Source organism: Nycticebus coucang, chromosome 22 (assembly GCF_027406575.1).
Source record: "Nycticebus coucang isolate mNycCou1 chromosome 22, mNycCou1.pri, whole genome shotgun sequence".
NCBI lineage: Eukaryota > Metazoa > Chordata > Mammalia > Primates > Lorisidae > Nycticebus > Nycticebus coucang.
Window position 1 is genome coordinate 7,105,734 of NC_069801.1, and position 15,639 is coordinate 7,121,372.

Below are 15,639 nucleotides of genomic sequence, written 5' to 3' on the forward strand. Positions count from 1 at the left end.
TCCCCGTCTTGTTTTACTTTGTCCCCTGATGACCTTTTTTGCTTTTGTTGTCGTAGTATGTACGACAATCCTTTCTCCTTCCTCTTCCTCGCACTCTCTGGGGACAGTAGTGATGAAGAAGATGAAGAAGATGATGGTGATGATGGTGATGATGAAGGTGGTGGTGGTGGTGATGATTTTTCTTGTGTCCAGTTTGGGTCCAGGTATCAGAGAAATGGAGTATTACGCTGCATGTGCCTAGGTGCTTAGGAACTAACTTTTGTGAGCTCTAATCAGGGGCGTGCTTTGAATCCAAAGGGGATAAGGTCGTAAGAGTTATGCTAAAGAGTGCCCTCAAGTGTTTAGACCTTATCATAGGAAAAAGTGGCACATAGGAAAAATTTCATAGTTGCTGCCTGTAAGATTATACTTACATATAATCATTTGCCAAAAACATAAAAACAAGGCTGGGTGTGGTGGCTCACGCCTGTAATCCCAGCACTCTGGGAAGCCGAGGTGCGTGGATTGCCTGAGCTCATCGGTTCCAGACCAGCCTGAGCAAGAGCAAGATCCCGTCTGTAAAAATAGCCGAGCATTGTGGTGGGTGCCTGTAGTCCCAGCTACTTGGGAGGCTGAGACAAGAGGATCACTTGAGACTAAGAGTTGGAGGTTGCTATGAGCTGTGACAGGACAGCACTCTACAGAGGGTAACAAAGTGAGTTTCTGTCTCAAAAGACCATGAAAACATTAAAAATCAGTCATCAATAAGTTCACCCACCTTTAGATATAAAATGAGGATTCCCTCATTTATCTGTTGTGAGAATATTCTTATGAGCTATAGAATATAGGCAGCCTTTGCTCTGCTAGGCATGTTTCCTTAAATACAGCTGCACCGATTGTTGCTATTTAGGGATGAGAGAGGAGCTGGGACTTGGGGTGGGGTTTGTGGGGGGTCAGTGCTGTCTGGAATAGCTGTGATTTTGCTTTCATTATAACTTTAAGCGCCTCCTGGACCTCAGTGAAGCCAGATTCCCATTTATTTAAAGAGTCTTTGGGATAACAAAAGGCCAAAACTGGAGGTTGCTGAATGTTTACCCCTGAAAACCAGTGACAAGTACTAATTGTGTTTTCTAGGTGACTTTGAACAGGAGAATATTAATAGCACCCTCTTTCTAGGGACATGTATACAATTCTTATGTACCCATAATTTAAAATAGACATAAATAGTAGCACCTTCTTTGTAATCCTCCAAGTCACTGTCTTACAGTTTTGCTCTTAAATTGAAGTTTCCTCCAGACCAAGTTGGTATTTTTCCCCAGCCCTGTTGAAAAATAACTCTAGGCTATAAACAGAGACTGTGGTAGGAATTAGGCACACTTCATTAAATTTGACAGTGTTCAGAAGAATCAAAGAAAGGAATGTTGATGCAAGGTTGAGTGTTGGTTCAGGAAGGCTGATATTTGTATTAGGTTGAACATTCACAATTTCTCAAGTAAATTTCCCGAAGGTGGAAGTGTCTTGCATGTAGAGAAAATCCTGGTGCATGCGCATAGCACCACAGCAGGCACCATTCCTAGGAATCCGCTTTCTCGTGGCGAACGTGCTGTGTTATCTGTTTTACTGTAAATTATCTCCAGGAAAAATGCTCTTTTCCTGGCCTGCTTAATTCCAACTTTCTTTAGGAGCATGTGCTGCTTTTACTAACACCCCTCTTTCTAGACTTCTAACATCCAGCCTTACCTTGCCTCAGATCTTGATTCTCTACCTAAGGGGACAAATCAGACTTACTGTGTATTTAATAATAGCTGTACACTGGTGGAGCGCTGGGTGCCCGGGGCTGTCGGCACCATGCACACATCATCTCCTTCCTCCACACTGAGGCCTGCTGTGAGGAAATGGGTATGGTGGGGTGAAAGTCAAGGACTCACACAGCCTGAATCTAGAGTTCACGCTCTTTACCCCCTGCCACCTGCTTTCCATTTCTGCCCAAACAGGGCTTGTGTTGTTCTTGTTCCGTACTAGTTATTTTACTGCCCAGACTCTGGGCTTGACTTTATTCCAGGGCAAGGCAGTGCCAGCATTTTCCTCCTTAATTACAAAAATTCCATCCCAGTTAGTTGGTAAGTCTCTTGTTGATTGTTACAATGAAATCTGGTTGTCCAGATTTTGGCAGCTTCTAGATTTTTAATTGATACCAAAAATAATACAAAAAAATCAGTCTGGGTGGTGCCCATGGCTCAAGGAGTAGGGCACTGGCCCCATATACCAGAGATGGTGGGTTCAAACCTGGCCCCAGCCAAAAACTGCAAAAACAAACAAAAAAAAAAAGTAAAAATGTATAGCATACCTGGTTGAACAAATAGAAGAACGTAGGAATGCATGTAGGATCAGAACCAGGAACGGGTAGCAAAAAACCTTATCAATTTGAGCAGTCAGCGAAGAATGGTTTTTTCCTTCCCCCTTTCTAATTGATCTTCTCAAAATTGTATTTACTTTGAAGTAAGCAATTTTAACACCCACTTTTGCCTAGTAAGGTGAATGTCCTAAAAAAGAACAAGGATTATATCTGTAATTTGCTCAATAGAGTTGATATATTATAAATCTTTTTGAAAGTAGTTGAGATATGCATTCATATGTTAGTTGTCATAGTGCTGATGGTAAGGATTAATTTCAGAAAGGTAAAACATCCCTTCCATTAGGGTTTGGAGTCTTCTGTGAGAAGCACTGGATGAGTTAGGACAGTGGTTCTCAACCTTCCTAATGCCGCGACCACTGAGCTAGAAGGAGCTGTACCCTGCAGGAGGGGCATACCTGAGAGAAGTTAGAATTATCCTGTGCTGACGATACCAGAGAAGGAGCCAGAGAAGATTGTTTCTGATTGTTTCCTAGCAAGTTGATAACCAGAAAGAACTCTGGTGTTTGTCTTTTCTTTTCTTCTTTTTTTTTTTTTTTCTTTTGAGACAGTCTCACTTTTCACTCTCTGGTAGAGTGCTATGGAGTCATAGCTCACAGCAACTTAAACTCTTAAGCTCAAGTTATTCTCTTGTCTCAGCCTTCCAAGTAGCTGGGACTACAGGTGCCCTCCACAACACCCAGCTGTTCTTAGAGATGGGGTCTCCCTCTAGCTCAAGCTGGTCTCGAAGCTGTGAGCTCAGCCAATCCGCCCACCTTGGCCTCCCAGAGTGCTAGGATTACAGGCATGAGCCACTGCACCCAGCCTTTTTTTTCCTTTTTTGAGGTAGAGTCTCACCAGTCGCCCTGGGTAGAGTGCCATGGTATCATCATAGTTCACAGCAACCTCAAACTCTTGAGCTCAAGTGATTCTCCTGCCTCAGCCTCCTGAGTAATTGGAACTACAGGCACCCATCACAACACCTGGCTAATTTTTCTCTTTTTCGTACAGATGGGGTCTTGCTCTTGCTCAGGCTGGTTTCAACTCCTAAGATTAAGCAATCCTTCTGCCTTGGCCTCCCAAAATGCTGCGATCACAGGCTTGAGCCACCATGCCTGGCCTGTGTTTGTCTTTTTAAAATAATGTGTAGCTTTTACATTGAAGAAGTTTCAATCTTGAATGCCATGAGCCTTACGGTAAGTAGAGAAAGGGAAAATTAGTGAATAGTGAAAAACATTGACATTGACCCCACTCCCCCATTTCTCCAATCATCACTGCTTGAGGATGAAACAGATAGTAGAGAAGAAAAACCCTACTGTGTCTATTCCCAAACCCTCCAGTGACTTCCCTTCTTACATAGAGTAAAACCCAAAGCCTCTCACTGTGGCCCACAGGCCCGTATCTCGCATACACATGGCCCACACACACCCTTCCTCTCCCTCTCCGCCCCAGGCTTGGACACACTCCTTTCTAGCCTTGTCTTCCTCCAGTCACCTGGTTCTCAACACTAGGCTTCTGTCTTTTGAACTTGTCGTTCCCTCTGGCTCTAGGCCTCCATAATTTTTCTTCTCTTTGGACCCTCATAGATGTGTGGCCTGTTCCCTGACTTCTCTCAGGTCCATCAGAGGGTGGTCCTTGACCCCCCCCCCCCGTGTTAAACATTATGTGAAACACACACACACACACACACACGTGCTCCACCCCTCTCTATCACCCATTCTCTGCTTTTCTTTGTATTCTTCCCACTTACTAACTACTTTGTTTTTGATTGCCCCCCACCCTATAACAATGTAAGGTGAGCAAGGTCTCTTCGTTTGTTTGACTCCGTACACTTCCCTGGGACCTCAGGTAGTGCCTGGAACAGAGGAGTGAATTTATAGTGCTCAAACCAACACAACTCTGAATTCGCCTTGCACTGAGACAATACAAAGTTCCAAAGTCTACATTTAAAATATCAGTAAATGATAGGATAATTATTCTCATCATAGAAGAAGCTGCAGTAGAGTTCCTTTAAGAGCAAGTTTTCATGGTGCACTTAAAATGGGATTCAAACTGCACAGACCTGATGCATGTGTAAACCCCTAGGCATGTTTTCACTGTGTTTTCAGAAGGATCCAGTACTTTTTCTAGTATGTGAAGTAATTCCATCATTGGATTGATGGTGTAGTTACCAGAAAATTGTTCACATATTCTTCCAGAGGGAGGTTTAATGTTTTAGATACCCAGCGTTCAGGATGTCACAGTTGTAAAATCATCAGGAATTTTGTAACACATTTTTGAGGGAAAAAAATGAAATAGTACATTAAACATTTAAATGTGTTTGGTGATAGCATAAACATAAGCATATAAACTACATAGCACTTTCACCTTCAGTATCACTCTCAAAATTTGAAACCAGCTCTTTTACTCTGAATCTAAAAAAAATCCTAGTAAATCACTTTTGACTATTGGCACCTATGCTGAGCATTGGTGAGCCTGGCTGCGTTTTCTGCTTGTGCCTATGACTAACTTTGGCACCTGTAGGATTGGTCTTATTTTGAAACATACTGCCAAATACAGAGGCTTGTGCTGCATTTCCTATTTGGTTAAAGTTTTGTTTCATTGCCCCGCCCCCCTTCTCTTGAAAGTCAGCTGTCGGGTATTGGGCTGATTAATGATCAACAAAATATACAAACCTCTCTTTTTTTTTTTTGAGACAGTGTCTTACTTTATCACCTTTGGTAGAGTGCAATGGCATCATAGTTCACAGCAACCTCAAACTCCTGGGCTCAAGTGATTCTCTTGCCTCAGCCTCCTGAGTAGCTAAGACTACAGGTGCCCGCCACAACACCTGGCTATTTTTAGAGACGGGGTCTCACTCTAGCTCAAGCTGGTTTTTAACTCCTGAGCTCAGGTGATACGCCCATCTGGGCTTCCCAAATTGCTGGGATTACAGGCATGAGCCACCGAACCCAGCCCACAAACTTTTTTTAACTTGAAATTTCTCTAAAATAATATATTATATTCTGAACGCCTTTCATTGCATTGCCTGGTACAAGTCATTTATGTACACAGTCACTTTTTGTCTTAGTGAAATATTGGTGAAAATATTTCAAATGACAATGAAGGATTCGAAGTTTAGTGAAAATTACAAGGAATGTGTTGCCAATTACCTAATTTCATTGGCAGTTGTGTGAGTTCACACGGTACAGCAAACTGACCCCTTAGAGCCAACAAGGATTTTTCTGTTGCAGACAGGGTCTTGCTCTATCCTTCACACCCAGCAAATTTTTCTATTTTTGGTAAAGACAAGGTCTTGCTCTTGGTCAGGCCGATCTCAAACTCCTGAGCTCAAGTGATCTCCCACTTTGTCCTCCCAGAGTGCTAAGATTACATGTGTCAACCACCACGTACATCCTCTGACTCCTTCTTATAACAAGCGATTGCATTTAGGGTCTACCTAGATAATCCACAATAATTTCCCCATTCAATACCTTAATTCACTCATCTACAAAGACCTGGCTGGCAAGGAGCTATTGACATCAAACCTAAGATGCTTTTTATTCCAGAAATGTAAAAATGTGAGAAATATGGGAATTATGATCAAAAAAATGTCTAGTTTAAAATTTTCAGTTTAGGCTCGGCGCCTGTAGCTCAGTGACTAGGGTACCAACCACATACACCGGAGCCAGCAGGTCTGAACAAGGCCCAGGCCTGCCAAACAAAAATGACAACTACAACAACAGCACAAAAATAACCAGGCATTGTGGTGGTCGCCTGTAGTTGCGGGGTCTCACTCTAGCTCAATCTCGTCTTAAACTCCTGAGACCGAGAGTTTGAGGTTGCTGTGAGCTATGATGCTACGGCACTCTACCAATAGTGACATGGTGAGACTCTGTCTCATTCTTTTTTTTTTTAATTTTTTAAAAATGTTTAGTTTAAACCTGAGGAAAATCTATTTTCTTTCTTTCTTTCTTTCTTTTTTTCCTTAGAGACAGAGTCTCACTTTATTGCCCTCGGTAGAGTGCCATGGTGTCACCGCTCATAGCAACCTCCAACTCGTGGGCTTAGGCAATTCTCTTGCCTCAACCTCCTGAGTAGCTGGGACTACCAGTGCCCGCCACAACACCCAGCTATTTTTTGTTGGAGTTTGTCCGGAGCTGGGTTCAAACTACTACCCTTGGTGTATGAGATTGGCGCCCTACCCACTGAGCCACAGGCATTGCCCGAAGAAGATTTATTTTCATTGTCCAGAGGAAAGTTACCCCCAGTTGTGTCTGGGTATAAGCCTGTATCAGCAAAGTGGGTCTTTGGGAAGTGCAGTGAATATAATGACTAAGTCACTAATCTCAGATGGCAGAGGGAGGATTGGAGATAGCTTGGCATTAAGAGGGCTGCAAGTAAAGACAAATATCTCTTTTTCCCTTTTCTACTTCTGAAGATTCACCACAGTTCTAATTGTTGATGTTTTTTCTGCTTGTATGTATGTTTTTCCTATACTTTATTACAATTCTCATCTTTCTGGAGTTGTCAGTTCAATTAGCAGATACCAGATCCTGCCATTAATTAATAGTAAAGTATACCAAAAATTAGTTGCTATAAAGACACAAGAACTAATTGTCTTTATTTTTAGGATTCCCATGCTGACCGTTCTGCCTTTGCCATGACTCTGGTGAAGTGCCTTGTGGGTGGCTCAGCCACTAGGGAGTAGTCCCTCCATGCCTGGGACTACCCCTCAGCCTCCTGGCACCCACTCCACCTCAGTCTATCAGACCTAAATTGAAGGTTGTAATAGTCAGATTTACACAAGGCTTTGGGCTGAACGCCTTGGATTTCAAACTGGTACTGTTTTCACCTTAAAACAACTTTTTTGAAATATGTTAAGATCAGCATTTCATTCCAATGCCAATTATGTGTGTTTTTCTTTTTTTTTTTTTTTTTGGTTTTTGGCCGGGGCTAGGTTTGAACCCGCCACCTCCGGCATATGGGACCGGCGCCCTACTCCCTGAGCCACAGGCGCTGCCCTAATTATGTGTGTTTTTCTAAAATTCTAAGGACAGTTAAGTGTACAGTCATGTGTCACATAACTATGGCCATACATTCTGAGAAATATGTCATTAGGTGATTTTGTTGTGGTTCTGATATCCTGGAGTGTTTGCACAGACCTAGATGGTGCGGCCTGCTGCACCACTATGCTCCGGGGTTTAGCCTAGTGCTCCTAAGCCTGGGAGCAAACCTGTACAGCACATAATTGTACTGAGTAGTAGTGTAGGTAATTGTAGTACAGTGGTGGGTGTTTGTGTATATAAACATATCTAAACATTGACAAGGTACTATAAAAGTATGGTATTATAATCTTACCATCTTACAGGATGGACCACCATGGTACATGCAGTTGGTTGTTGACCAAAATGTTATTTGGCTCATAACCGTATTCCAAGAATACGGTGCCTATCTGTCTGTAAAGCATGTTGTTGGTATCTGAATTCCTGTTGGTCCTTTTAGTCTCTAGATATTAACTGTCTGCCAGGGGCTGAACAGGGTGTGTCTCTCACATTCCTGATATTCCCACCCTGTCACATCTGTTTTTACTTTTTTATTTTTTTGAGACCAAATCTTACTTTGTCATCCTCGGTAGAAGCTCACAGCAACCTCAAACTGTTGGGCTCAAGCAGTTCTCTTGCCTCAGCCTCCCAAGTAGCTGGGACTACAGGCGTCCGCCACAACGCCCGGCTATTTTTTTGGTTGCAGTTATCATTGTTTGGCAGGCCTGGACTGGATTCGAACCTGCCAGCTCCGGTGTACATGGCTGGGGCCCTTAGCCTCTGAGCCACAGGTGCTGAGTCCCTGTCTCTTCTTCTGTGTGTAATTCCTTTGCTAAGTTTATGTTTCCTAGTTTCCTCTTCATTTCATAGTTCCTTGCTTGTCCCCAGGCCATGGTTAATCTCTTTGTATCTATTGTGTATGGCGAATCAATTTGGGACTTAAACACCAGATTTGGTATGTGATTGTCGATTGTTAATGATTCTAACTTTAATTTCCTCAAGCGTATGCCTGTGATTATGTTTATTTGTGTCTCAGAGAATAATTATTACTGATAATAGCAGTGCTTCACACTGTGTCTTGCCTGTTTTTTTACAAAGCATTTCCACGTTCCTTTATGGAAGCCTTACTGCAAATGAGATCGAGGGTCTAGATTCAGGTAATAAGCAGATTGGGACTAGAAACCAAGTCTGTTTATTGCTAGGGCAAGATTTTTGTTTTGTTTTTGTTTTTACTATACTACTTTGCCTATTTCACTGATGGTTTTGGAAATGTTAGTGTTGATAGCAAATAAATTCCTATCTCTTTTTAACTGTTTTTCTAAGTTCCCACCCTTATGACTTCTAGCATAGATCTTAAAAGGCTTCATCTAGCAGATATATCTATTTTTCTAAATATTGTATCTATTCATCTAGCAGATGAAGCCTTTCAAGGTCTATGCTAGAAGTCATAAGGATGAGGGATATTTTGTTAGTCCGTTAACGTCACCCCTGAAGAGGGAGAGCAAGAGTATAATGTGGCCGTAGCCTTCAGTTCTGTCCAAGTGATGCCAGTCAGTTTGGTTCAGTACCTGGGATATCCCTTCCCATACTGAGCACTGGGTAGCAGTTCTTAGTCCTCCTGGTTTTATGAGTTGCCATCCCCGGTAAGGATAGGTCCCCTTCTTACGTCCATAAAATATTTATCCAAAACTACCATTGTTGGGCTTGGAGCAGGTGAAAGGATCAGGCAGCTCCAGTCTCTGCTTCATGGGTGTTTGTGCTTTGTCATGGGCTCAGGAATCCTAACAGGCTTTCTGCTGCAGAACTGCAAACTCTGTCAAAAAGAAATAAGAGGAGATAAGAATCGTCTTTTTTTTTCTTCCTCTTCTCCAAAGTTTGGGAGCCTCTGGCGGAACAAGTAATTGGGATTCCTACAGTGACCATTTTACCATTGAAACCTGCAAGGAGACAGATATGCTGAACTACCTCATCGAGTGTTTTGACCGAGTTGGAATAGAGGAAAAAAAAGCACCAAAGGTAATGGGAAATAGAGTCAATTTTTCTTTCTTTCTTTTTTTTTTTTTTATAGAGACAGAGTCTTACTTTATGGCCCTCAGTAGAGTGCCATGGCATCAAACAGCTCACAGCAACCTCCAACTCCTGGGCTTAAGCGATTCTCTTGCCTCAGCCTCCCGAGTAGCTGGGACTATAGGCGCCCGCCACAACGCCCAACTATTTTTTGGTTGCAGTTCAGCAGGGCCGGGTTTGAACCCACCGCCCTCAGTATATGGGGCCTGCCCCTTACCGACTGAGCCACAGGCGCCGCCCGAGTCAATTTTTCTTAAAATCCCAGTTATTTGTGTGATAAACTATGCCCCCAGGAGCATTTATTCATTTATTTAATCAGTAAAGTAGTTACAAAGTATCTGCTACGTGCCAGGCACTGTGCTAGGAAGGTGGATTCTATCACTGAACAAAACAGAGATCCCTACCCTCGTGGTACTCACTCACTAGGGGAGGGAAGAAGTGACAGGGCCAAAATGTGAACCCAGGTGGCCTGGCTTCAGAGTCCTCTCTCGACTTTGTTGTAGCTGGGTGCACAGGGCCCTGGTAATCTCTGGTAGTCTGTTGTGATCACCATAATGGAGCCCCTGTTGACCACCAAAGGTCTGTGCCAAGTCTACACTAACTTATTCTCTCAGGCGCTCAGTTAGTCCAGTGGAACCTGGACTGTATGAATCAACAAATGAAACTCAGAGAGATTATATGTAACTGTCCAGAATCATAGAGTAATCACATAGAATCACGAGCGTCAAGTTGCAAGGCCACGTTTAAACTCTCAGTAAGCTATACCTTTCCACCTATTTTGTGCTGACCGACTTCATTGCTTCCTCATTTTATTCCTGTTTCATGTTCTGGTTCTAGCATAGTTTTACATCGCAGTTGTTCTCTGGTTAGTTTCATATTTGTGAAAGACTTCTTTGTGGCTTGAAAGTGCAGAGGGCAGGCAGAGCTCCGAGCTTCCTCAGGATCCCCTCGGGCCTCCACTTCTTTCTTCTCTGACCATTGCTTTCACCACAGGCCGTATGCTTGGAAGTCTCAGTTACTGTAGCTTGTTCGTTATGAATAAAAGAAGAGAAAAGCAGCCGGGCGCAGCAGCTCATGCCTGTGATCCTAGCACTCTGGGAGGCGAAGGTGGGTGGATTGCTTGAGCTCATGAGTTGGAGACCAGCCTAAGCAAGAGCCAGATCTCGTCTCTACTAAAAGTAAAAAACTATCTGGGCGTCATTGTAGGCACCTATAGTCCCAGCTGCTTGGGAGGCTGAGGCAGGAGGATTGCTCAAGCCAAGAGTTTGAGGTTGCTGTGAGCTATGACACTACCACGGTCTACTCATGGCGACCAAGTGAAACTGTGTTTGAGAAGAGCAAGGTGCATTTTCTGGCCCTCAATGTCTCTGGCTTTTGTCAGTTTTCAGCAGCACAGGATTATTGTGCGTGTTTCTTGCCCTTGTAACTGCTGCCTTTCTTTTTCAGATGTGCAGCCAGCCAGCAGTCAGCCAGCTTCTGAGCAACATCCGCTCGCAGTGCATATCCCACACTGCATTAGTGCTGCAAGGCTCCCTGACGCAGCCGAGGTGGGAAGAACCGTTGGATGTCCATCAGTGGGCATCAGGCTGTCCAGCCATTCTGCACTACCCTGGATAACTGTCTTCTTCACCATAACAGTATTTGATTAAATGATTCCTGAGGTTCCTTTCTGTCTCTAAAATACTATGAAAATAAAGCATCCTTTCTTCCTCATCTTCTTTTTTTTTTTTTTTGTAGAGACAGAGTCTCACTTTATGGCCCTCGGTAGAGTGCCGTGGCATCACACAGCTCACAGCAACCTCCAACTCCTGGGCTTAAGCGATTCTCTTGCCTCAGCCTCCCAAGTAGCTGGGACTACAGGTGCCCGCCACAACGCCCAGCTATTTTTTGGTTGCAGTTTGGCTGGGGCCAGGTTTGAACCCGCCACCCTCGGTATATGGGGCCGGCGCCTTACCGACTGAGCCACAGGTGCCGCCCTCTTCCTCATCTTTTAAAGTAGCATAAAGCATATTTTAAAAAGAAATTAGGCCCGGGTGCAGTGGCTTATGCTTGTAATCCCAGTACTTTGAGAGGCCATGGCAGGAAGATTGATTGAAGCAGGAGTTCAAGTCCAGCTTGGGCAACATAGCAAGACACTGTCTGTACAGAATATAAGAAAAACTGGCAGGGTATGGTGGCACACGCCTGTTGTCTCAGCTGCTTTGCAGGAGGATTGGCTGAGCCCAGGAATTCAAGGCTGCAGTGAGCTGTGATTGCTCCACTGTACTCCAGCCTGGACAACAGAGTGAGAGCCCATTGCTTTAAAAAAAAAAAAAAAAAAGAATAGAAAATTAGCTATATTTTAAGAGTTCTGTGTACTTTTTGAAATAGACTATTGTTGAAATATTTTGATATCAAGGCAGAAAATTAATAATTTAGTGTAAAAGCAACTGCTTTTAAATGTGTAGATCATCACCTTCCATATATCACACAGTCAATTTCTGTCATTCAGTAATAAAGAACAGTAATGGAATGGATAATTTGTGAAATCACCCAGAGTATTACATTATTTGTTTTTGAGAGGTCCATAAAAGTTTCAAGTTTTTAAAAATAGAGTATACTGGGCGGCGCCTGTGGCTCAGTCGGTAAGGCGCCGGCCCCATATACCAAGGGTGGCGAGTTCAAACCCGGCCCCGGCCAAACTGCAACCAAAAATAGCCGGGCGTTGTGGCGGGCGCCTGTAGTCCCAGCTACTTGGGAGGCTGAGACAAGAGAATCACTTAAGCCCAGGAGTTGGAGGTTGCTGTGAGCCGTGTGAGGCCACGGCACTCTACCGAGGGCCATAAAGTGAGACTCTGTCTCTACAAAAAAAAAAAAAAAAAATAGAGTATACTTTATTTCTTTTATGTAGAAAATAATTTAAAGGATTTTAGTTACTAATTTATTCATTTAGTATACATTTATTGATTTAGAATGAGTAAAGTTACATTTATTCATAATGGGTGTTCAGAATGAAAAAGTATTTTTTGAATGTTTTCATTTTTTTTTTTGAGACAGAGTCTCACTATGTTGCACTCAGTAGTGTGCTGTGGCGTCACAGCTCACAGCAACTTCAAACTCTTGGGCTCAAGTGATTCTCTTCCCTCAGCCTCCCTAGTAGCCGGGACTACAGGCGCCCGCCACCTGCCCAGCTACTTTTTGTTGCAGTTGTCATTGTTGTTTAGCAGGCCCAGGCCAGGTTTGAAGCTGCCAGCCTGGGTGTATGTGGCCGGCGCCCTACTCACTGAGCTATGGGCACCGCCATGAATCTTTTCCAAAAGAAGGAAAATTGTGTACATGAACCAAAACTCAAAAAATGTTTCATGGTTAAAATTAATAATGAAATTTTTAAATGTCCTCAGCCACTACTAATCTTTTTTCTCCTCAGTTTGGATGAAACATAAACAAGTAAAAGAAACATATAATGATTCTTTTTTTTTTTTTTTATGATTCATTTTAATGTTTCATTTTTAAAGTATTCTATGTAGGAAAAGATGGATTCTTTTAAACTTCCTATAGTATCTCGTTAAAAATGCCAAAAAATGATTACTAATGAGAAGGGTTATTTTTGTCTAAAACCGTCCTTCAGAACATTTGGGTGATTTCAAGTTTGACATGTGGCTGGGTAGTTGTGACTGCCGTGATTTTGCGTGTGCTCCTTTTGTTACGTGGTAGTAAGTGGATTAAATGGCATGCCCTCCTTTCCGTGGGTCCACAGGTCCATGCAGCAGCCGTCCTTTCTAGTACCGTACATGCTGTGCAGGAACCTCCCGTATGGCTTCATTCAAGAACTGGTGAGAACCACCCACCAGGATGAAGAAGTGTTTAAGCAGGTATGGTTGTGAGTTTGCTACTGCAACTTTCCACTCAAGTGTTTCTATGCTGAGGCTGATTTCCTTTTTTTCTAGAGACAGAGTCGTACACTGTCGCCTTCGGTAGAGCGCCAAGGCTTCACAGCTCACAGCAACCTCCAGCTCTTGGGCTGCTGAGGCTGATTTCTAAATATACCTCATATTGAAAAAATTTTGTTTCTGTATTTAAACATAATATGATTATTCGGTTAGGGAAAAAATCTACTTGAGATTATTTTTTGAGGAATTAGAATTGACAGCTAGAGTCAGATAATATGCTCATCGACCAAGAGTTTCTTAGACCAAGTGTATGCTAGGTGCTTTGGGAGACAGGAAGAGAGTATATAAGGCTCGGTCCCTGATTTCAGGGAGCTTTTTTTTTTTTTTTTTTTTGTAGAGACAGAGTCTCACTTTATGGCCCTTGGTAGAGTGCCGTGGCCTCACACAGCTCACAGCAACCTCCAACTCCTGGGCTCAAGCAATTCTCTTGCCTCAGCCTCCCAAGCAGCTGGGTCAGGGAGCTTTTATAACAACAGAACAGCACCAAGAACATGCTGTGCATTTGCCAGCCAGCAGTGCTAAAAATTCATTCTCTGAGTTTGTAAGATGAATCAAATAACAACCCAATTAGTTCCATGGCAGTTTGCTTGTCATTTAGAATCTTTGTTTTCTTTTGTTTTTCTTTTTTTCCAGTTTTTGGCTGGGGCTGGGTTTTGAACCCGCCACCTCCGGTGCCCCACTCCTTTGAGCCATAGGCACTGCCCTAGAATCTTTGTTTTTCTAAGCACGAAACTAGGAGAGGTGTCTCGTTTCTCACTATTATTCCATCAAGTACTGATACATTGTTTTGCTATTTCATTGCATAAAGTTAAGTGAAAATGAAGATACATGATGTTTAATAGTAAAACTGTTACTATAAATCCATAGTGATCAAAACAGCATGGTACTGGCACAAAAGCAGAGAATTAGATGTCTGGAACCGAATAGAGAACCAAGAGACGGATCCAGCTACTTACCGTTATTTGATCTTTGACAAGCCAATTAAAAACATTCAGTGGGGAAAAGATTCCCTATTTAACAAATGGTGCTGGGTAAACTGGCTGGCAACCTGTAGAATATTGAAACTGGACCCACACCTTTTACCATTAACTAAGATAGACTCTCACTGGATAAAAGATTTAAACTTAAGACATGAAACTATAAAAATACTTGAAGAAAGTGCAGGGAAAACTCTTGAAGGAATCGGCCTGGGTGAATATTTTGTGAGGAAGACTCCCCAGGCAATTGAAGCAGTATCAAAAATACACTACTGGGATCTGATCAAACTAAAAAGCTTCTGCACAGCCAAGAACATAGTGAGTAAAGCAAGCAGGCAGCCCTCAGAATGGGAGAAAATATTTGCAGGTTATACCTCCGACAAAGGTCTAATAACCAGAATCCACAGAGAACTCAAATTTATTAGCAAGAAAAGAACATGTGACCCCATCTGAGGGTGGGCAAGGGACTTAAAGGGAAACTTCTCTAAAGAAGACCGACGCAAAATCTAGAAACACATGAAAAAAAGCTCATCATCCTTAATCATCAGAGAAATGCAAATCAAAACTACTCTGAGATATCACCTAACCCCAGTTAAGAGTAGCCCACATAACAAAGTCTCAAAACCAGAAATGTTGGTGTGGATGTGGAGGAAAGGGCACACTTCTACACTGCTGGTGGGAATGCCCACTAATACGTTCCTTCTGGAAGGATGTTTGGAGAATACTTAGAGACCTAAAAATAGACATGCCATTCGATCCTATAATTCCTTTACTAGGTTTATACCCAGAAGACCAAAAGTCACAATATAACAAAGACATCTGTACCAGAATGTTTATTGCAGCCCAATTCATAATTGCTAAATCATGGAAGAAGCCCAAGTGCCCATCCACCCACGAATGGACTAGCAAATTGTGGTACATGTATACCATGGAATACTATGCAGCCTTAAAGAAAGATGGAGACTTTACCTCTTTCATGTTTACATGGATGGAGCTGGAACATATTCTTCTTAGCAAAGTATCTCAGGAATGGAAGAAAAAGTATCCAATGTACTCAGCCCTACTGTGAAGCTAAATTATAGCTTTCACATGGAGACTATAACCCAACTATAGCACAAGACTATGGGGAAAGGGCCAAGGAAGGGAAGGGAGGAGGTAGGTTTTGATGGAGGGAGGGTAATGGGCGGGACCACATCTATGGTGCATCTTAGAATGGGTACAGGCGATTGCACTAATGAACACAGCTATGATTTAACAATAAAAAATAAATA

The 15,639-nt window shown here is 42.8% G+C and overlaps 1 protein-coding gene across 5 annotated transcripts in view; it reads left to right on the top strand.

Moving 5' to 3' along the window:
• UBE4B (ubiquitination factor E4B) overlaps positions 1–15,639 on the top strand; it is a 132,649-nt gene that overhangs the window by 72,887 nt on the left and 44,123 nt on the right. For 3 of the 5 annotated variants that reach the window (XM_053577260.1, XM_053577262.1, XM_053577264.1), the window contains 4 exons: positions 57–203; positions 9,270–9,411; positions 10,909–11,009; positions 13,199–13,313. In XM_053577260.1, the coding sequence (XP_053433235.1) occupies positions 57–203; positions 9,270–9,411; positions 10,909–11,009; positions 13,199–13,313 (505 nt within the window). The remainder of the gene's footprint in view (positions 1–56; positions 204–9,269; positions 9,412–10,908; positions 11,010–13,198; positions 13,314–15,639) is intronic. The other 2 variants (XM_053577261.1, XM_053577263.1) reach the window with 1 other exon arrangement.